The sequence below is a fragment of the Bos grunniens genome, chromosome 7 (genome assembly GCF_055505025.1).
Source record: "Bos grunniens cultivar Pamir isolate PY7600 chromosome 7, Bosgru_T2T1.0, whole genome shotgun sequence".
NCBI classification, from domain to species: Eukaryota; Metazoa; Chordata; class Mammalia; order Artiodactyla; family Bovidae; genus Bos; species Bos grunniens.
Genome location: NC_141171.1, coordinates 62,435,817 through 62,458,539, shown reverse-complemented (window position 1 = coordinate 62,458,539; position 22,723 = coordinate 62,435,817). Strand labels below are relative to the sequence as shown.

General features: G+C 46.3%; 1 protein-coding gene across 1 annotated transcript; it reads right to left on the bottom strand.

The window, feature by feature from the left end:
- Positions 1-1,800: 1,800 nt before the first annotated feature.
- Positions 1,801-15,558, bottom strand: GM2A (ganglioside GM2 activator). Its single transcript, XM_086412510.1, has 4 exons — positions 15,318-15,558; positions 9,713-9,865; positions 3,713-3,895; positions 1,801-3,384 (listed from the first exon to the last, which is right to left on the bottom strand). The coding sequence occupies exons 1-4, from the start codon at positions 15,405-15,407 to the stop codon at positions 3,229-3,231; spliced, it is 582 nt and encodes a 193-aa protein (XP_086268636.1). The 5' UTR covers positions 15,408-15,558; the 3' UTR covers positions 1,801-3,228.
- Between the last annotated feature and the right edge of the window lie 7,165 nt (positions 15,559-22,723).

The window sequence follows — 22,723 nt, the reverse complement described above, 5'->3', positions numbered from 1 at the left end:
GCTTTGTGCTCTCACCTCTGACTTTACTGGGGGCTGTCCCCTACCACCATCTCGCTCTCTCTGTCAAAGAGTTAACTTACAGCTCCAATTAATAAAGTTCCTGGGCAATTAGGAGTGTTTAAATCCAAACCCCTCAGATGGCTCTCTAACTCGCCTGACAAGTTTACCCGGACTCCTACAGCTATGCATACGATTGTTTACAGTCTCCCAGCCTCAAGAGGCACGGGAAGCTTAAGATATTCAAATAGCTTAGAGCCTCTCAGAGAATTAGAAACTGTCAGAATAAAACTAGTAAAGGATTTCATTGATGAGTCAATGTTTGTTGCCAAGTTTTCACATCCCCTGAATTGTATCCTTGGATGTGTATTAATTAATATAGTTGGTATGTAGAAAAAATAAGTAGTGGCCTTGGTGTTAGTAACTTTAGACCCTTAAGGTAATAAATTCTTTCCTTTGTTGTAAACCCATTACACATCCACCCTATAGGAATGCAATTTTATCTTTGGAAGATGGCGCCAAACCTTAAAATAATTACTTTTAGAGAAAATAAGTCTTTGTTGATAAGTCCTTGTCAAGAGTCATAAAATGTTAGTAGGCCTTCTGGCCAGAAGATGATGTAAATCACCTAAACCATTTGTATACGATAAATTTGCAGGAAAGAAACCCTGATTTTTGATAAGGATCAAAAACTGCTGACTTTGCATCCCCTATTATCCTCTATGTGTAACTTAGGGTATATAAACCCCTGTTAAAAATACAGCTACAGGCCTTGCTCACCAATGCTTGGTCTCCCCATGTCATTCTTTCCTTTAACTTCCGGCTGAAGTCTCCATCTGGAGCGTGGATATCCTCTGCGACCACTTATTTGCCTGGGCTTCTAAGACCCACTCGAGAAGGTGTCTAAGGTGGGGCACCTTCCGCTATTCGAGAGGGCGCCTGCGGCCTCCGTGGTCAGAGCTAACCTGGTGTCACGGGTTATATTGATTTTCTGCGTAAACCAAGCTACTCAGCCTCTTTTCTCCACTGAATTTTCCTACTGAGCTATCCTCATGCTATTACTCTTTATATCTCTAATTACCATTTGAATAGGCCGCCGACGCCGTCTCCCCCTTCGAATACCCTGGATCAGCCAGGGCTGGTCCTCGGCAAAGCACATTATTTCTTATGCAGTCAACTTTATCAGTGTTTATTTTCTCTGGACATTTCACCCATGTTTCTTTTTTGTATGGTTTCATGTTTAATACTTAGACCCTGGACTCATTTGAAGTTTATTCTTTCCTATGGCATTAAGTATGGATCCAATTTCAACTTTTTTCCAAATGGCTTTCCATTTGGCCCAGCACCATTTGTTAAAAAGTCCACTTTGCTCTGGGATTTGAGATTCTCACCATTCGCCACCTCTCAACAAGACTTGGAGGAGCATCTGAGCCGAAAGCACAGCATACACAAAGACTAACCAAACTACTGAACGTCCTTCCCTGCAAAGATGGGAACTAAAATACGTCTGTGAGAATAATGCCCAAAGAGCCAGGAGAGGAAATAAAGGCTGGAGAGGCCATACTGTGAGGGAGAAGGTCAAAAACAAACAAACACACACGGAAGCTGGATGGTGCTGGGACAGAATGAAGCAGAGATGCTAAGCAGCACACAAGCCAGAAACAGAAGAGTCAGTCCCTGGCATTGCTTCAGCTCTTGTCCGGCTGCTATAAACTCTTCCAGCAGGAACAACCCAGCAAACGAGCTCTGGAAACCCTGAGATGTGATCAGTGGAAAAAATATGCAGCCACAAGAAAGGAGGAATTCTCAGAAAGTCAAAAAGATTTATTACCATTCCAGGCTTCGCGTGAGCCCCGAACCTGAGGCTGGTCACAGGAGGACAGGATGATGAATAAACCCAGGCACCTGATAAAAATCCACCTCTCATCATGGATCCCTGCTCCACAGAATGGCTGCTGGTGGGGCCACCTCTTCAGCTGCCTCCCTCACCCTGACAGCACTCTGGGCCAGGGCAGGAGGCCCTGAGCTTTTAGCTCTGCGGCCACCTCACTCCCCCAGCATCGGAGGAGCCTACGGGGTCAGGCACTATGGATTCGGCCCCACAGAAGGCGAAACAGTGCTGGAGTTGTCCCGAGGTTAAAAGGACAAGGCATGCGTGTTCTTACATCCAAGGCCACGAACTGGCCTCCCATGAGCCAGATTTCCCTACTGACAACTCTGTTTGGCCCCTTCTGCCTGTGCAGTGTTTAAAAAAAAAAAAAAATTCACTCTCAATATTTAAAAATGGATTTCATATAAAAGTCTGGATTTCTGGCCTCTTGAGGGGAAAAATGTTGAGAATATTTCATAATGCTGGGCCCACAATCTCCTGTGGAACTCACTGGCAATAGCTGGACAGCAACTGCCCCTATAGACTGCAAGTACCCTTTCTAACTCAGCCCAGATTTCACATCCCTGATTAGAGCCCCAGCTCGAGATGGGGCAGCAGCTGCCTTAGATCAGTGCTGTTGTACAAAGGCAAGATACGCCTGGAAACAACATGCTTCTTGTGGCCCTCATCACTCACGGATGCCCCGCGCTTTGCCCTGAAAGCACCTGAATTTGCAGACTACCTTAAATACACATTCTCCATTGTTCTCCCACATGCCCTGCCTCTCCAGGATACGCTACGCCCCACTGTTAACTGGGCAAGTCTAGAAAAAGAACACTAAATGATCGAAGTTAATAGAGGAATAGATTTAGATCAATTCCTTCAGACCCTTCCTTGTAAGAGGGAGTGGGAGTAAATGAAAACTGTTAGTACTTTCACTCTGCTTTTAGGTCAGTGACACAGATAAAACAGTCAATGAGAAAAATCATAAAGGTACTTCAGGAGACCAAGATTGGGTCATTCTGAAAGTGGGGGTCATAAAACATGTTAGCCTCCTTAGAAAATGAGTTAAGATTTTAGAGAGAAAGCCATGGAGGTGAGGCTGCAAGTGCAACAGCCACCCCAGTAGGTGTCCTGGGCTGTCAAAAACCACCAGGCTCATCCTCCCTTAGGTCAGGGCTGCTGGCCCACAGTTAAAACCTCTGTAAGTGGCATAAGATGACTTTCAGCAGGGGAACATCATCATTGTAGAAAAGGGCTTGAGAAAGGACAGAGAGTAGAATCTGGCCTTGGCCAACGTAAGACAGAGGAAGAGGATGCCTTCCTCACACCCTCTTCATTCTGCAGTGGCAAGTGCCACCTTATTTGCCTTTAAGGGAGGCGGAGATATTGACACAAGCCAGCCGCTTCGCACTGTTGCTCAGGATGGTCTGCAGGCGGTAGTTCCCCGTGCTGAGCCAGCTGGGCAACTCCAGGTCGGGCAGCATGAAGTCGGACTTGGGCAGTGAGTAGGCGCCCTGTGGGAAAGCCAGTGTCAGTGGGAGCCTACAGACGTGACTCTCTCCTGGAGTGACCTCTAAGTTTGCAACTTCGAACTGCCCCTCTTCCCACTCTCCTAAGAGTCATGTAGAGCATGGAATGTAATAGCAGAAGGGCACTGGAGGTCAGATCAAGCATCAAGTTTCCCATTTTACAGATGGCTAAACCGAGGCCCCCAAAAGTTAAGTGATTCAAGATAGATCGGGTCATTTACACCCACAGATGTCCAGGTCTGCAAGAGAATGTCTCCCAATGTCACATCTCTACCCCAGTCACAGGGAAATGCTCTCCCCTCCCTGTACTTACTTCTTTGAAGGGACAGTGACAGGGAAGCCCATAGGTGTGCAGTGGTTCCGGGCAGGGTTCCTCAATGGGAATTAACATTTCAAGTAAATTACAGAAGTTGTCATAGGTACAGCTACCAATGTTGTCCACACATGGGATTTTGACCCAGAAGCCGGCTATGTGCTTCTCCACAGTTAATTCCACCTGGTGAGAGAGTTGCAGAAAATGTACAATTCCAATTCCTCTTTCAAAGGTCAGCAGTTTCTTTTAACACAGAGTTTTTAATTGGATGGGATCTTGGCAATACTCTGATCCAGAAATGACAATATTGTGGTACATGCCCCAATATTAGCCTTTCCTGTGCCCACAGCAGACCATTAATAATCAAATGTGACTTCGTTTCCCCCCTGCACTGAACACACTGTCTTAGCATTCTTTAGGTATTTACTATCCATTGGTTGAAGGTGAAATGCACTTGTCATGTAACTGCTAATTGGCTAACTATGGCATTGCTTCTAGACTTCCCTTCCGAGCCCAGTCTTGGCTTCAGAACCTTTTCCTTCCTAGGACCTCAGGCAGCTACCACCAGCTGACTGGAGTTGCTTACCAAGATGAAACCTATTTGCTATTCCTGGATCCTATTTCCTCCATGCAGCCATAAAAGACAGAACTGAAAACAATAAGAATTTACAGGGAGATCACTTTGGGGGTTGGTATGAGGAAGATCTTAACAATCTTAGTGAGGTCACAAGGGATGGAACTTCTTCAGGAAGAGGTGGGGTCCTAGACCCAGTTGAGGAAGCTGGAGGACTTCCTGCACCCAGAGAGAAGCTGGGTGAGGAGACCTCTGAGTGCTACACACCTCCACACAGCCATGATTCTGCTCCCCTTCTGGAGGCTGGGGCTGACCAGTTGTGCCTGGCATGGGCTAAGCATTCACGAAGTATTAGCTGCCTAAGAACCAAATGAGTTGTCCCTTAGGGACCATGTTCTCGCATCCCCCCGGGGTATCAGAGCAAACTGTCGGCAAAGAGCAGAAGTCTGATTCTCTGTGGGTGTTATGGTAAGAAATCACTTGCAGTTGTAACATCACAGCATTCCATGAATCCCAGCCTCCAGGCTCACTTGATCTAGTATTTCCATTTCGAAGAGGCAAGTCCTGAACAGGCATTTATTCCCCTTGAGCCTGCAGGGCTCAGGCTGGCTCTGCAGGCTCTGGATTCAGCATTCCAACTACCCACATGTCAGGGCCCAGGTCGAGGACAGAGCAGTCCACGCACCGTGTATCCTGAGTGGACAGACTCAAATGTGCCTCCTCCCACTCTGCTGCCCCACATATTACCCCCACCCCCAGTCACACATAGCCCCCTCTCAGCCCAACTCTCTCCTCTCTGCCAAGCCTGCTTCAGTGAACCCTTTGCCTAGAAGAGCCGAGGGCTTGAAAGTGAATGCTACTTCAGCCACTTCCTAGTATGGTGTGCGCTTAGTCGCTCAGTTGTGTCTGACTCTATGCGACCCTATGGACTGTAGTCCACCAGGCTCCTTGGTCCATGGGATTCTCGGTCCATGGGATTCTCTGTCCATGGGATTCTCCAGGCAAGAATACTGGGGTGGGTTGCCATGCCCTCCTCCAAGGGATCTTCCCAACCCAGGGATCGAACCCAGGTCTTCCGTATTGCAGGTGGATTCTTTCCCATTTGAGCCACCAGGGAAGCCCTAGTATGGTACCCTTGGAGAATTTCTTCTGTCTCCATTCCCTCATCTCCAAAATGAGATCTTTATAGAGTGTCAGACTCTCGCAGGGTCCCACTGAGTGACACAAGGCCTGTCAAATAGCTAGCACACTGCCTGAAATCTAAAAATTCTTCCTATTGGACTTCTCTCCTCTTAGCCAGTACCACTCTTGGTTTTGCCAACATCCCAATGAAAATGGTTAAGCCAGTTCTGCCCTGAACAAGAACACCCAGATAAGGGGACCACCAGAGACCAAGTCCTGCCTGGGCTGCTCCTACAGGAGTGGAAGCCTGTGGGCTGCATCTACCAGGTGCTAGGTGTCCCCCAGCCAGGACAAGATAGCACAGGAGGTACTTGGTAGGGGCGCCTGGAACTTAAGCAATAGCCCAAGCCTGCTACTGCTACTGGGGGATTACAAACCATGACTGACTTTCCAGTCTTGCTCTCAGTCCACCTGCTCATATGGCTCAGAAGAAAATGCAAGGAGAGTTCCCTGACGGTCCAGTGGTTAGGACTTGGTGCTTTCCAGCCATGCACCAGGTTCAGTCCCTGCTTGGGGAAGTAAGATCTTGCAAGACACCCAGCGTGGCCAAAAAAAAAAAAGAGCAAGCAAGGCTGAGTAACAAGGGAACCATCAATCCCTCTAGTCCAGGACTTCCTTAGCACCTCCACAGCTCAACCTAAATAAACCCCTGTATCACAGGACCTGGCAACACAGGACAGACAGAGCCACTGGCAGGTAATGGAATCAGGATCTCCGTACCCACCAGGGTGCTTAGGCAAGTCCCTTCCCCTCTCAGGCCTCTGCTCCTCCATTTTGACCATGGAATATTTGGATGTCATAATCTTGAAGAGACCTACCAGATATGACATCCTAAGAGTACAGTGTCTTGCAAGTTGAAAACAATGACTTTTCTCTTGGTCTCTTCTAGCTCAGGGATAGTAGTTGTAGGTAGAGACGCACTGACTTGAAGTGGGGCCATTTGATGAGACTAGGGAGAGGCACTTATACCTCAAACACAGGGCTCGGGCAGAGGCACTGCGGGTACAGTACTTGAGAGAGAGAAGAAAGCTAACCCATCAGGCCTAAACACCATGTGTCTAAAAGCCTGAAATAAGTACATGCCAAACATGGTGGCAATTTACCACTCCTGAAGATGGGGAAACCAAGGTCTCGGACACTGGAACTTGAGAGCTCAAAAAAGGGAGTTCTAAATTATGCCAAACCCTATGGAACACATCAAAAGAAAAGGCATTCCTGGACAGACTCCAGTCTTGCCCATGGCTCACAGAATCTGGGTCATCCAACTTCTAAAAATTGCAGTCAGTTAGTTCAGTCGCTTAGTTGTGTCCGACTCTTTGCGACCCCATGGACTGCAGCGCGCCGGGTTTCCCTGTCCATCACCAACTCCTGGAGCTTACTCAAACTCATGTCCATCAAGTCGGTGATGCCATCCAACAATCTCATCCTCTGCCGTCCCCTTCTCCTCCCGCCTTCAATCTTTCCCAGCATCAGGGTCTTTTCTAGTGAGTCAGTTCTTCGCATCAGGTGGCCAAAGTATTGGAGTTTCAACTTCAACATCAGTCCTTTCAATGAATATTCAGGACTGATTTCTTGAAGATGGACTGGTTGGATCTCCTTGCAGTCCAAGGGACTCTCAAGAGTCTTCTCCAACACCAAAGTTCAAAAGCATCAATTCTTTGGCACTCAGCTTTCTTCACAGTCCAACTCTCACATCCGTACATGACCACTGGACTGCTCTATTACAGTCAGCAAAAACAAGACCAGGAGCTGACTGTGGTTCAGACCATGAACTCCTTATTACAAAAGTCAGACTTAAATTGAAGAACACAGAGAAAATCACTAGGCCCATCAAATCCCTTATGATTATACAGTGGAAGTGACAAATAGATTCAAGGGATTAGACTTAACAGTGCCTGAAGAACTATGGATGGAGGTTAGTAACATTGTACAGGAGGCAGTAATCAAAACCATCCTCAAAAAAAGGAAATGAAAAAGGCAAAATGGTTGTCTGAGGAGGCCTTACACATAGTTCAGAAAAGAGAAGTGAAAGGCAAAGGAGAAAGGAAATATATATCCATCTGATTGCAGAGTTCCGAAGAATAGCAAAGAGAGATAAGAAAGCCTCCTCAGTGATCAATGCAAAGAAATAGGAAAACAATAGAATGGGAAAGACTAGAGATCTCTTCAAGAAAATCAGAGATACCAAGGGACCATTTCATGCAAAGATGGGCTCAATAAACGACAGAAATGGAATGGACCTAACAAAACCAGAAGATATTCAGAAGAGGTGGCAAGAATACAAAGAAGAACTATACAAAAAAGATTTTATTGACCCAGATAACCACGATGGCACAGGACTGGAAAAAGTCAGTTTTCATTCCAGTCCCAAAGAAAGGCGATGCCAAAGAATGTTGAAACTACCACACAATTGCATTCATCTCGCACTCTAGCAAAGTAATACTCAAAATTCTCCAAGCCAGGCTTCAACAGTACATGAAGTATGAACTTCCAGATGTTCAAGCTGGATTTAGAAAAGCCAGAGGAACCAGAGATCAAATTGCCAACACACGTCAGATCTTCGAAAAAGCAAGAGAGTTTCAGAAAAACATCTACTTCTGCTTTATGGACTACACCAAAGCCTTTGACTGTGTGGATCACAATAAACTGTGGAAAATTCTTAATGAGATGGGAATACCAGACCACCTGACCTGCCTCTTGAGAAATCTGTAGGCAGGTCAGGAAGCAACAGGTAGAACTGGACATGGAACAACTGACTGGTTCCAAATAGGAAAAGGAGTATGTCAAGGCTGTATATTGTCACCCTGCTTATTTAACTTATATGCAGAGTACATCATGAGAAACGCTGGGCTGGAAGAAGCACAAGCTGGAATGAAGATTGCTGGGAGAAATATCAATAACCTCAGATATGCAGATGACACCACCCTTATGGCAGAAAGTGAAGAAGAACTAAAGAGCCTCTTGATGAAAGTGAAAGAGGAGAGTGAAAAAGTTGGCTTAAAGCTCAACATTCAGAAAACTAAGATTATGGCATCCAGTCCCATTACTTCATGGCAAATAGATGGAGAAACAGTGGAAACAGTGGCAGACTTTATTTTGGGGGGCTCCAAAATCACTGCAGATGGTTGACTGCAGCCATGAAATTAAAAGACGCTTACTCCTTGAAAGAAAAGTTATGACCAACCTAGAAAGCATATTAAAAAGCAAAGACATTACTTTGCCAACAAAGGTCCGTCTAGTCAAGTCTATGGTTTTTCCAGTAATCATGTATGGATGTGAGAGTTGGACTATAAAGAAAGCTGAAAGGCAAAGAATTGATGCTTTTGAACTGTGGTGTTGGAGAAGATTCTTGAGAGTCCCTTGGACTGCAAAGAGATCCAACCAGTCCATCCTAAAGGAAATCAGTCCTAAATATTCATTGGAAGGACTGATGCTGAAACTGAAGCTCTAATACTTTGGCCACCTGATGTGAAGTACTGATTCACTGGAAAAGACCCTGATGCTGGGAAAGATTGAAGACAGGAGGAGAAGAGGACAACAGTGGATGAGATGGTAGGATGGCATCACTGACTCAATGGACATGAGTTTGAGTAAACTCTGGGAGTTGGTGATGGACAGGGAGACCTGTCCACGTGCTGTCCAGGTGCTGTAGTCCATGGAGTTGCACAGAGTCAGACACGACTGAACGACTAAACTGAACTGACTGAATGTGTACTGAGCTGGTCATGAGTGTCAGGCCATGTGCAAAGCACTCTCCATGTTACTAATTCAATAATAGCTCAGAAACATATGAGGTAGGGGCTGTGATTAACCAAGTCAAAGGGCAGTTTCAGGGACACAGATTCCAAATCAGAAAACTTTTTAAAGAGCCCAGTGGAACTGGTGCCAGAATAGATCTGCACCAGAACAGGCTGAAGGCGTATAAGCATATGGTATAAAGGTAGCAATGAGGAAAGGACTATGATATATATAATTGCCATGGATACACAGAAAGCCTTTGTTGTTTTGTATGAAAACAAATATCCACCCCCAAAACAGGCAGCAGGCAGGAATGAACTGGTTACTCTGAAACAAAAATACAAAGGCAAACCTATGAAATGACATTTAAACAAATCTATGTTGTTTTTGCTGCTCTGGGATTCCAGGATTCCAAAAATATTAAGTTTCCTGAGTGTACATGCCTCAGGGCCCTGCCCTTGGCCCACAGCACCTTCCTTCCAGTGCCTCCCTGACCCTGGGCTCACCTTCAGAGGATCACTGAGGATAGCACTGGTCTTGGCCTCAGCAGTGATGGTCAAGTTCCCCGGAATGGCAATGGGGTCAGGTTCCACAGTCAGGCTGTTGATCACCGCGGGGTCCTTCCCTGCATCGCAGTTATCCCAGGAAAAGCTACCCAGCTGGGAGAGCCAAGGACATATAGCAGCAAGGAAAGAAAAGAGTTGACAAAAGGTTAGAAGAATTAACAGAGCGGTTACTGACCGTGTGCCTATGGATGAGGTACCTGCTGGCTCTGAGCTTCATCTGCAACTCCACATCTGTAAACCTGGGATAACTCTGGTCCTACCCATTTTGTAGGCAGGACTCAACTAAAAGACTTAAAAGACCGTCTCCCAAGTGTGTGCCATGAACTATAGAGGACAGTATCACAGACCCTGAACTTCAGAATAGGTGACTAGCTAGGTGACTAGCCATATCCACCTTCTGTGATCCCTCACCTCCCTGTTCCACCCACCTCTCCTCTGCTAGTCTTGGCATCTTCTCAGAGGGAAGTTTTTGGAGGATTCACCTTTACAGCCCATGCCCAGAACCTGATTCACGTCACACCTCGGGCCCAGTCCAGGACCAGGAACAATAAGGAACACAAAACAATGGGGAACATAACAGCATGGAACACTGCACCCTCAAGGAGGGACAGTTAAGTCAGGAAGGGACTAGGACACACATGAAAAGATCCCCAGGGGGCCACTTGTTAATGAACAATCCCCAGTGAACAAACTTCCCAACCCTAACCAGTGCATTTTTACTCTCATCCCACTGCTCATGCCCTGCCTGGTCCCACACCCCAAGTCATCCCCCTCCCCTCTGCTGAGCATATCCTCTTCCTCCTCCTCCACATCTCCCAAGAAGTCTCCTGATTCCTGACTCCACCATCATGTCTAACTACAAATGACCACTGACTCCCCACTCCCACGGAACCTTGTCTGTGACCACACTCCCCACACCCTGCAGGCTCTGCCCACCCACTCGCACTTTTCCCAGCCCCCTGAAGGCCATCTACGAGAGACTTTCAGTATTGCCCCCACGCACATCCCATCTGAAGGCCATCTACAAGAGACTTTCAGTATTCCCCCAGGCACATCCCATCTTAGAAGGAAAACCTGCCAATCCCCACATCCCCAAGTCAACCTCCATCATCAACACAGCCACAGGTAGGTGGACCAGAAGACCATACCTAACACAGACTAGGCTGACAGAGTCTCTCTGCCTCCAATTTGGGAAGTGAAACAGAGGCAAATTCACTCAGAGGATTTTGGGCTTTGAGCGGTCATGGGTCATAAACTTTAAGATGGAACCAGAACACAGACTCGTGACCAAGTCAAAGGGTCAAGAACTAAGGGCTCTGCTGGTCTGTAGAAAAGAGAACAGATAGAGTCACCCCTTCCCCTGCCCCCTATCTAAATAGGCAGTGCAGGAGAGTAGCCAAGAGCATGTTTTTAGAGTGAGACATGGGGTATATCAAGGCTTTAGTCAGTAGACATGGCTTGAAACCCTAGCTTGACCACCATATCATGTGATTCTGTAAGCCAGTTTCCCCTTTGGAGCTGCAGTTTCCTCATCTTTTAAGCGGAGTCATTTCTGCTTTCCTCTCAGACCTGTGACAGCGCCGCGAGGGTGACAGCATGTAATACATAAAGCTCATAACCCAATGCCAGACACAAAGCATGAGCTGGCTCCCTAAATGATAGCCATTAGACACCCCAGCCCCTGCTTCCTGCCATTAGTTCCATGCGATTCCTTGTATACCTGAAATAAACTTCCCTTTACCTGAGCTTCTTGGAATGGGCTTCAGTTCCTTGGAATGAAGCATCAGACCATGACTAAGAAAGGCCTGATTCATCCCTGTGTTCCCCACAGCCCCTTGGGGGTAGGTACCAACAAATGTTTCCTTCAGTGTTCAATCCACAGGTATTTATGGAGCAATGATCACAGGCCTGGGGCCAAGTGCTATTCATAGAGGTAAACAATTGGAGATGTGCCTGCCCTGCAGTGAGGAGCTTACAGTCTAATGTAAATAAATATTACCCACTATGATCTCTGGGTACCATAAATGAAACAAACAGAGGGTCATGTTAAGAGTAACAAAGGACTTACTTAAATAGGGTCCTGAGAAGAGATAATCCTGCAAGATGAGGAGCCAGCCATGTATGTACTGAAAGAAGGTTCAGGCAGAGGGAACATGAGCAAAGGAACATGCACCCTGCATTGGGAAGACACTCAACTGCTCTGGGCCCTACAAGGCCAGTGGGCTAGATAGAATGGATGAGGCGCCTAGTTAAGGGTAGAGTGGTAGCAGGGTCATTTAATAAATGCAAGACCTCGTAGGTCATCATCAGGAGGCTGGATTTCCTATAAATGCAATGGAATGCCATTGCAGGAGAGTGCCCTGCTCTGGTTTATGGTTGAGAATGGATTGCAGAGGGTCCTGTTTGGTAAGGGGAGACCAATTAGGAGGCCAATATCAAATGAAAGAGTGCCTGGGACTAAGAGTTGGCCTGGAGGGTGGGTAGCCGGACTGGCCATTTCCTAGAGCCGCTTTCACAGATGCCAAGGCAGCCTGACTCACCGTGAGGATTGATTCCACGTTGAAGTGTCTAAAGTGTCTTGCTTCTCCTTCCCCCAGTCCCTGGAGAGACTTAACAAACTGATTTCTCAATGACTGACTAGAGGCTTCTGTCATAATAAATTCTGCAGCCAAGTCCAGGCTCATCAGGAAAAGGAGGTATGATGTCTTAGCAGTGCCCACTAAGGGCAGACCTGGCACCAGAAATCTGTCATCCCAGCCCAGGCTAACATATGGGAAGAAGCAGCATCTGGAAGAGGGCAAAGGTACAGCTGTGGATGCGGAAATATGGATGCAAGTCACAGACCTGGATTAAAACCACACCCGCTGGGAACAGGGGTCAGTGACCCTTCTTGAGGCTCTATTTTTTCATCTAATAAGTGGGCATAATTACATCTTCTCACAGGGCTACTACGGTGAGACATTTGTAGACAGAAAGAATACAGATTCTCAAGGTCCCAACTCCTCAACACTGTCACAGCCGTGAAAACACACGACTGAGAAACTGTCACAGACCAGAGGAAGCTGGAGCGACAGGACAACATGCAACGTGGTGCCCCAGACTGGATCCCAGAACCGGAAGAGGACATCAGTGGGAAAACTGGTAAAATCCAAATGGAAGTCTGAAAGTTGAGCTAGTGTGAACGTACCTCTGTTGGTTTCTCGTCTTGACAAATGTACCATGGTAATGCTTGTGTGAAAGTGAAGTCGCGCAGTCGTGTCTGACTCTTTTCGACCCCATGGACTGTAGCCTACCAGGCTTCTCCGTCCATGGGGTTTTCCAGGCAAAAATACTGGAGTGGGTTGCCATTTCCTTCTCCAGGGGATCTTCCCGACCCAGGGATTGAACCCAGGTCTCCTGCACTGTAGGCAGACTCTTTACCGTCTGAGCCACCAGGGAATTCCAATGGATGTGTACGTGCGTGCTAAATCGCTTCAGTTGTGTCCGACTCTGCGACCCCATGGACTGTAGCCTGCCGGGCTCCTCTGTCCATGGGATTCTCCAGGCAAGAATACTGGAGTGGGTTGCCATGCCCTCCTCCAGAGGACCTTCCTGACCCAGGGATCAAACCTGAGTCTCCTGCATTGACAGGTGGTTTCTTTACCACTGAGCCACTGGGGAAGCCCCATGGTGGTAAAAAGATGCTAACAGGGTAAACCAAGTGAGGGGTATGTGGGAATTCTATACTTTCTTTGCAACTTTTCTGTATGTCTATAATTATTCCCCTAAAGTAAGCTTATCAGGGGAAAAAAAGCACATGGCTCAACACACAGCACATAGTGTGTGCACAGTAAATGATATCAACAGTATCAGAGTGTCTATTAAGCACCTATTGTATGCCCAATCTGGGGCAAGACATTCTCCCCTGTTATCTAAGGCTCACCACAGCCTAGGGCCATGAGACCCACTTAATGCTAGAAGAGGAACTGGAACTCAGTCTAGTTTCCTCATGCTCACTGCTCACTGTCACCTCAAGCCTTCCTGTGGCCCAGGGTCTCAGGGTCAGGGTTCCAAATCACATGAGCCCGGAGAAAACCCAGACAATAGAAGATAAGGATGGAAAGAAGTACCCATTACTGTGGAATCTCAGATGAGCACCATTCTCCCTGGGGCTGAGTAAGGTGGGTTAACTCCCTGATGTCTCATGGCCTCTCCAAAACTGCCAACCTAAGACACTCTGGTCTGGGATGGCATCCACACCCAAGATATGCAGGAGAGCAGGAACACAGGGAAAGTTCCAGCCTTAGCTAGATTCCACCCCATAGTAGTCAGATCTGGAGCCCAGAGAAACATTCGCAACCTACACTCAGGGACTAACTGTGAATTCTCTGGGACAATAAAGCCAAGAGCTCTTTGCTCCTCCATTCAATTGGCAAAATAGACTCTTTGCCCTTAGGGAGGGTGAGACTGAGCATACTGGCTTCTATCACTTCCTAAGTTTAAGATTTAAGAGCTTTTCCATCCAGGGAAGCATTTCCCTTCATCCACAACCACTGATAAAGGCAGGCTGGTGTTATCAAGCCCATTTTACAGATGAGCAGACCAAGGCTTAAGGAGCCCAAACGCCACGCCCATGGATTAGAGACAGAGGAGGGATCAGAAGCCAAGTCTCCTAGTCCTATTCCTCTTTCCCCTATACCTCCCTATTCCTGGCTCTGACAAACATTTGCAAGCTGGTTGGCGGGAGGGTACCTAGGGTAGGACTCTCTCTTTGCTGCCAAAGGTATCAAGTATCTGACCCTTAGCTGTGCAGCAGAGGCCATGGAATTAGGCTTCTCTACTCAGAATGACAGAACTTCCCTTTCCCAAGGATCTGCAAGTGTCTGACCCCTAGCTGTGCAGCAGAGGCCAGGGAATTAGGCTTCTCTACTTCTCAGAATGACAGAACTTCCCTTTCCCAAGGATCTGGAGCACAGTGACTGAGATGACAAGGGGGAAATTTGTAGGTTGGACCCTCTCCATGACTCACACCCAGGAGTGGGGCCGCAGCTTTGTTGCCAGAGGAGCAAGTCTGGACCTTCTGGCCTGAAGAGCCTCTCAGAACCAGCCACCCACCAGAACGGGCAGCGCCTCAGAGAAGTACAGAGGGGAGCAGTTGGGTGCCAGGCCTTCTCACGGGGTAAAAGAGGGGACAAGTAAATGGGGCTAAGTCTCTGGGCCTGGGAGTAGAGAACTGGTCTTGCAATTCTACAAAACTTCACTCAGACATTTGGAAAGAGGACAGGAGAGTACAGGAGAGAGTGAGATTAATCCTTCCAAAACAATTTGGTGCAGAGCAAGGCCTTACAGCCAGCCCTCTGTCCAGATAGGGAAACCAAAATCCAACTGAAACGCGCTGAGAGAAAAGAACCCACTCAGAGTCCCACGATTAGTGACTTTGGGAAGTTCTACTGCAAAAAAGTAATTCTAGAGACAGGAGAGGCTACCTCCTTATCCCACCCTAAGCCGCACAGCCCGAGCTCGGCAGGGATGCTAGCAGCAGCCTCCTAAAGGAGAGAGCACTCACCCGGTTCTGGAGAATGCGTGCAGGAAGCGCTGGGCCGGCAAGAAGCAAGCCCAGGGAGACCAAGAAGGGAGCCTGCAACAGGGGGCTCATCGTAAAGGGTGGGTCCTCGCCTGGTTAACTGCAGTTTCGTGGAGGCGACGACTCTGTTAAATACCTGCCCGTGTTTGTTATGTAAAGCTGTGCATTGCTATGCAAAGCTGTGCATTGCTATGCAAAGCTGAATGAGGCCACTTCCCAATGTGCCCCGCCCCCTCCGGATCTGCGATTTCGGGGCCGGGGATTGGACAGAGCTCTCCCGGCCCCACCCCCTAGAGGTTCCTCGTTTAGACCCTCGCTTCACGCGTGGGCGTCAGGCCTCGCCTTCGGAGGATGAAGGCGGTGCCTGAAGAAGAAAGGGAAGGGGCGGGGGCGGGGGCGGGGGCGGGGAATGAGTGCGCGACCGGGGAGGGAACTCGAGGGAGGGACGAAACTTGACTGGGATGGACCAGAGTGCGAGGGAGGGGCGGGGTTGTTGCTTCTGAACTCACCGCTGTTACCGTCACTCACTGCTGGAAGCACCATCATATTTTCACATCCAAGTCTTTCTTGACAAAAATGTCTTGTTCCCTGTCTATACTACGCTTCCCCATAGCCGCGTTACAAATCACTGTCTTTTTAATAATTATTATAATAACTAACAATTTATTAAGTGCTTTAATGCATGCCAAGCACTGTAAAATAGGGACTCTATTTTTTTGCTCCATTTTACCACTGAAGAAACATACACGATATGGTAAGTTAGCTTTGCCAAGCTCACATGACTAAGAACTGATAGAGCAAGGATTCTGCTTATGTATGTCTCATCAGCCAAGATTTCCTTAAGCTAGTACACTTTGTAGTTCAGGTTCGATATTTTTAAAAAGCAGTGGGTATACTATTCCTGCCAAATTACTACTAGATTGTAAACCCCACAGGGGGTAAAACCGTGGCTTATGGTCACCAGTAATGTGTACCCAGTGCCTGACACATAATAGGCAATCAATCTTTATTGAATAAATGAACTCATGAATAGAATTTAAAACAACCTAATCATCTTTTGGAGAAGGAAATGGCAACCCACTCCAGTGTTCTTGCCTGGAGAATCCCAGGGATGGGGGAGCCTGGTGGGCTGCTGTCTGTGGGGTCACACAGAGTCGGACACGACTGAAGTGACTTAGCAGCAGCAGCAGCAATCATCTTTTAAAAGAAATATTTTATTTTGGAATTAATTTATGTTACAGAAAAGTTGCCAAAATACCACAAAACTCTCTCCTAGTTTTCCCCATTGTTAACATTAAGATATAAGGGTATTTTTTATAAAAACCAAGAACTCGCATTGATGTATTAACTAAGCTCCAGATTTCACCTAATCTTTTAATATGTTTTTGTGATTGCACATCTTCCTCCCATTCTGATAACCCCTTCCCTCTCTCATCTAGCACAACCTCTTCATTATACATAAGTGCAATTTCAGGCCCCCTGAGTTAGAGGCCTTGTCTAATGTCACATGCATGTATTCTAAGCCACTTCAGTTGCGTCCGACTTTTTGCGACCCTGTGGACTGTATGTAGCCCGCCAGGCTCCTCTGTCCCTGGGATTTTCCAGGCAAGAATACTGGAGTGTGTTGCCATGCCAAGGTATGGTATGTCATGCCATGCCATGCCTCCTCCAGGGGATCTTCCCAACCCAAGGATCAAACCCGAGTCTCCTGCAATTCCTGCATTGCAGGCAGATTCTTAACCACTGGGCCACTGGGGAAGCTCCCAATGTCACATAGCAGGAACAAAACTAGAACACACTTCTCCTGAAGCTGTTCTCAAAGAGGTATAAGACGTGTCCTTGGGACTGTGCTCCTTGGTGGACATGTAGGTGGTGGATGACCTGGAGCCTCACTGGGAAGCCACAAGGGGGCTGTACAACTCTCTTCCAGCAGCGTTCCTGCTTCCTCTTTGCACTTGTCAAGGCCCCACTACCCTATTATCCACTTGTATGGTCAGGCCCCATACGATGGCTCCTCTCTTGCTTCTGTATATCCCCTGCCCGATCTGGCCCTGCCTCACCCTTATATTATCTGCATGATTATCTCCCCTTCCTAAAGTGAAAATTATTTTATTTTAAAAGTTTTTAATTTTATTTTGGAGTAAAGTTGATTAGCAATATTATGATAGCTTCAGGAGTAAAGCAGAGTAATTCAGTTTTACATATATTGTATCTGCTCCTTTTCAAATTTTTTTCCCATTTAGATTATAACAGAGTATTAAGCAGAGTTCCCCTGTACTGTACAGTAGGTCCTTGTTGATTATCCATTTTAAATATAGCAATGTGTACATGTAAGTTCCAAACTATCCACACCAGTCCCTGTAACAATAAGTTCTTTCTCTAAGTCATGAGTCTGTTTCTGTTTGGTAAATACGTTCATTTGTATCATTTTTTTTTAGATTTTGCATATAATGGATATCATGAGATATTTCTCTTTTTCTGTCTGACTTACTTCACTCAGTATGACAATCTCTAGGTTCATTTATGTTGCTGCAAATGGTTGTTTTTTAATAGCTAAGTAATATTCCCTTATATATATATATATATATATATATATATATATATATAAGGTGAAAGTTTAATCAACAGTTACCTGCATGATCAGCTGGTATGCATGTTCATGCTCAGTTGTGTCCGACTCTTTGCAACCCCATGGACTGAAGCCCACCAGGCTTCTCTGTCCATGGGATTTTCCAGGCAAGGATACTGGAGTGGATTCAAACCCATGTCTCCTTCCTCTCCTGCATTGGCAGGCGGATTCTTTACCAATGAGCCACCTAGGAAGCCTGTGTGATCAAGATAATAATGTTTTTAGTCCTCTAACCAGAACAACTCCAGCATGTTCAATCATTCATGGGAAACAGTGACTGCCTGCAAGGATTGTGTACCAAAAGAGCTGTGGGAGAAGTGAGTTACAAGTCCCCCTGGCATCCAAGGAGCCCTTTTGATGTCATGCCCACTGCAACTAGTAACCTCCTCCTCCCCTGTGTAGTGGAGATTGCAGCTGTGTCATGCCTTCTGCCATTGGTACTCTGTGGGGGATCGTTCCAGGTCCTTTGCCTCTGATTTGTAAGATTCCCTGTCCAATAGTTGATGTCTGTGTCTCTGACTCCTTCCGGGTTCCTTCTTCAGTATCAGAGCTAGGTGATGGCAAAGATTGCAGGACTGCAGAGTGCAGCCCTACACCATTTCCTTCCAGCTCCTAAAGACTCCATTCCCTCAGCCTCAGGCACACTCCTTCACGCAAGATGTCAATCAGTTCTGTTCAGTCAGTCAGTCATGTCTGACTCTTTGCGACCCCATGGACTGCAGCACGCCAGACCTCCCTGTTCATCACCAACTCCCGGAGCTTGCTCAAACTCATGTCCATCGAGTCAGGATGCCATCCAACCATCTCATCCTCTGTCATCTCCTTCTTCTCCCACCTTCAATCTTTCCCAGCATCAAGGTCTTTTCCAATGAGTCAGTTCTTCACATCGGGTGGCCAAAGTACTGGAGTTTCAGCTTCAGCATCAGTCCTTCCAATGAATATTCAGGACTGATGTCCTTTAGGATTAACTGGTTTGATCTCCTTGCAATTCAAGGGACTCTCAAGAGTGTTCTCCACCACCACAGTTCAAAAGCATCAAATCTTTGGTGCTTAGCTTTCTTTATAGGCCAACTCCTACATCCACACATGATTACTGGAAAAACCATAGCTTTGACTAGACAGACCTCTTTTGGCAAAGTAACGTCTCTGCTTTTTAACATGCTGTCTAGTTTGGTCATAGCTTCTCTTCCACGGTGCAAATGTCTTTTCATTTCATGGCTGCAGTCACCATCTGCAGTGATTTTGAAGCCCAAGGAAATAAAGTCTGTCACTGTTTCCATTGCTTCCCCATCTATTTGCCATTAAGTGATGGGACCAGATGCCATGATCTTAACTTTTTGAATGTTGAGTTTTAAGCCAGCTTTTTCACTCTTCTCTTTCACTTTGTTCAAGAGACTCTTTAGTTCCTCTTCGATTTCTGCCATAAGGGTTGTGTCACCTGCATATCTGAAGTTATTGATATTTCTCCCAGCAATCTTGATTCCAGCTTGTGCTTCATCCAGCTCAGCATTTCACATGATGTACTCCACATATAAGTTAAATAAGCTGGGTGATGATATACAGCTTTGACTTACTCCTTTCCCAATTTGGAACGAGTCTGTTATTTCATTTTCTGTTCTAACTGTTGCTTCTTGACCTGCATACAGATTTCTCAGGAGGCAGATAAGATGGTCTGGTATTTCCATCTCTTTAAGAATTTTCCACAGTTTGTTAGATGTCAATGGGGTCTTGGGCAATTAAAGGCCAAATCTCCTGGCCACCTAGGAGAACCTCTCAATGAACAAACAGGCACATTCCTTGGGGATTAGAGTAACTGACATCTCCACCTGAAGGGCTTTGGATGCAATTGTGGAAGGCTAGAGACAGTGACTGGAAACAAAGCAAAACTTGCTTCCTGAAGAACAATTCCAAGGTGTCTACTTAAAAGAAAATGTGCACAATGTGAGCGTTTCAAGTGAAGCTTTACTGGGGGCAAAATGAGGACTGCAGCCCATGCTACAGAACCTAGGACAGCTCTGAGAAACTGCTCCAAAGAAGCAGCAGGGAAGGTCAGTATATATGAGATTTTGGTGAAGAGGGAATACATGCAGTCATGCACATATCTTTCCAGAAGATTTCTGCTAGTCTCCTGAAGCTTTTTTTGCTAGTCGTAAGGAACAGTCGTCGCCGTGAAGGATTTTAGTGCTTTTCTAGATGTGAGGAGATACAAGAAGAGGAGTGTGAAAAAGCTGGCTTAAAACTCAGTGTTGAAAAAAACAAAGACTGTGGCATTTGGTCCCATCATGTCATGGCTAATAGAAGGGGAAAAAGTGGAAGCAGTGACAGATTTTCTCCTCTTGGGCTCTAAAATCACGGCAGATGGTGACTGCAGCCATGAAATTAGAAGACATTTGCTTCTTGGAAAGAAAGCTATGACAAACCTAGACAGTGTATTAAAAAGCAAAGGTCTGTCTAGTCAAAGCTATTATTGTCTTTCCAGTAGTCATGTATGGATGTGAGAGTTGGACCATAAAGAAAGCAGAGAGCCGAAGAATTGATGCTTTGTAACTGTGCTGCTGTAGAAGACTCTTGAGAGTTCCTTGGATAGCAAGGAGATCAAACCAGTTAAACTAAAGGAAATCAACCCTGAATATTCATTGGAAGGACTGATGTTGAAGCTGAAGCTCCAGTACTTTGACTACCTGATGCAAAGAGCTGACTCATTAGAAAAGACTCTGATGCTGGGAAAGATTGAAGGCAGAAGAAGAGGGCGACAGAGGATGTGATGATTGGATGGCATCACCGATTCAATGGACTTGAATTTGGGCACACTCCAGGAGATAGTGAGGGGCAGAGAGGCCTGGCATACTGCAGTCCATCGGGGTCACAAAGAGTCAGACACGACTTAGTGACTGAACAGCAACAAAGAACTGGGCTCATAAAATCAGCTTCTGAAAATATTTAACTCTCTGACGACCTGTCCTCCCAGTCTCTCCCTCCCCTCACCACCCCACCTCATTCCTGATCTCCATTCTAAACTCCTTTCAGAGTGTGTTGAAGGTCAGAGGCATATGATTTAATTCTTGTTGAGGTAGATGGCCAGTACCAATTTATAGTTGATAAAGGTATGTATGACCTTGCTGTGCACATACCCTGCGGAGCTAGGACTCTGTTTCCTTATTGAACTGTTGTTTTTCTTTATTTTTCCTTTGTTGTTGCATTCCCTCTCTTTCCTGATTAGTAACTGATTAAATCTGCCCTTTGGAACTCAGGGAAGGTCTAGAACACTAACAACGTTTCGCTATAGACAAGAAATGGTAAACATGGAAAGGTTTTTATATCTAGGAGGGTCCTGCTCATTTTCAGATTTAGCGAGGAATGCTGCTGCTAAGTCGCGGCAGTCATGTCCGACTCTGTGCGACCCCATAGACGGCAGCCCACCAGGCTCCCCCGTCCCTGGGATTCTCCAGGCAAGAACACTGGAGTGGGTTGCCATTTCCTTCTCCAATGCATGAAAGTGAAAAGTGAAAATGAAGTCACTCAGTCGTGTCCGACTCTTCGAGATCCCATGGACTGCAGCCCACCAGGCTCCTCCATCCATGGGATTCTCCAGGCAAAAGTACTGGAGTGGGTTGCCATTGCGTTCTCCGAGTGAGGAATGCTTACCTCCTCAAATTCATAGTAGTGTGAAGAGGTCACAGACAGCAACACAAGCCTCAAGCATCATTTGTCTATGTTGTGTTTCTTAGAATTTTTGCTTTTTTTTTTTTAACTGAAGTATAGTTGGTTTTGGAGAAGGCAATGGCACCCTACTCCACTACTCTTGCCTGGAAAATCCCATGGATGGAGGAGCCTGGTAGGCTACAGTCCATGAGGTCGCTTCCTTCAGGAGGAAACGGACAGAGCTGGACTCCATCTTGGGCCAGGCTGCAAACATTAGGCTACACGCACCGTCACTCTCCCAATGGACTCTGAACTTTGTGCCAGGTGTCTATAGAAATGGCATAACAATGGAAAACCAGACCCCCAGGACAAAATAGCCTCAGGACTTGTACTTGGACTCTCCATTGCCTAAAAGAATATGCTAATTATCTCTGTAACAGAACAAAGTGGTAAATTCCGTTATGTTTATCGGGATATGACCACAGGCCTATTGATAAATATCCACTGCTTATCTGGTCTTGCGACACATGAATCATGGGTTAACTTTGATCGTATCTCTCTTTTACCTTGTCCAGACTAGTTTCAAGGAATTTGGGGAGGTGGATTTGAGCAAGTACACTTAGGGTATATAAAGTTTTCACAAAAACTGGTCAGGGTCCTTGGCTAAGAGGAGACTCTGCCTTGGGCCCACCAGTGTGCACTCCACTCTCTGCATTGTCCTTTTGAGTGAGTTTGTTTCCCGGAACGCGTGGCTACAACAGTTGTATTAGTTTCTGGTGTGTAGCAAAGTGATTCAGATGCACACTCACACATATGTGTGTATACATATACATGTTTGTATTATTTTCCATTCTTTTCTTTTATCATTTATTACAAGATACTGAATAGAGTTCTCTGTGCTATATACACAGTAGGACCTTGTTATTTACCTATTTTAGGTATAGTAATGTGTATACTTGGTTGCCAGTGTATAATAAAAGCCAGTGGTTTCTCATTAAATTATGTATTTCCAGCTTTCCTGAAAGACTCAGAATTTGAAAACACTCCTGTGCATTCCCACAGGGTAATAGTCCACTGAAACGGAGTTGTCCTTGATGGGGTTCTGCAGTCCCCACAG

Excerpts from the sequence above, each read along its gene's own strand:
- GM2A (XM_086412510.1), bottom strand. The coding sequence starts at position 15,407 with ATGAGCCCCCTGTTGCAGGCTCCCTTCTTGGTCTCCCTGGGCTTGCTT. Across the intron at positions 9,866-15,317 it reads CACGCATTCTCCAGAACCGG|CTGGGTAGCTTTTCCTGGGA; the intron begins GTGAGTGCTCTC and ends TGGCTCTCCCAG. Across the intron at positions 3,896-9,712 it reads TCCTCAGTGATCCTCTGAAG|GTGGAATTAACTGTGGAGAA; the intron begins GTGAGCCCAGGG and ends CTCTCTCACCAG.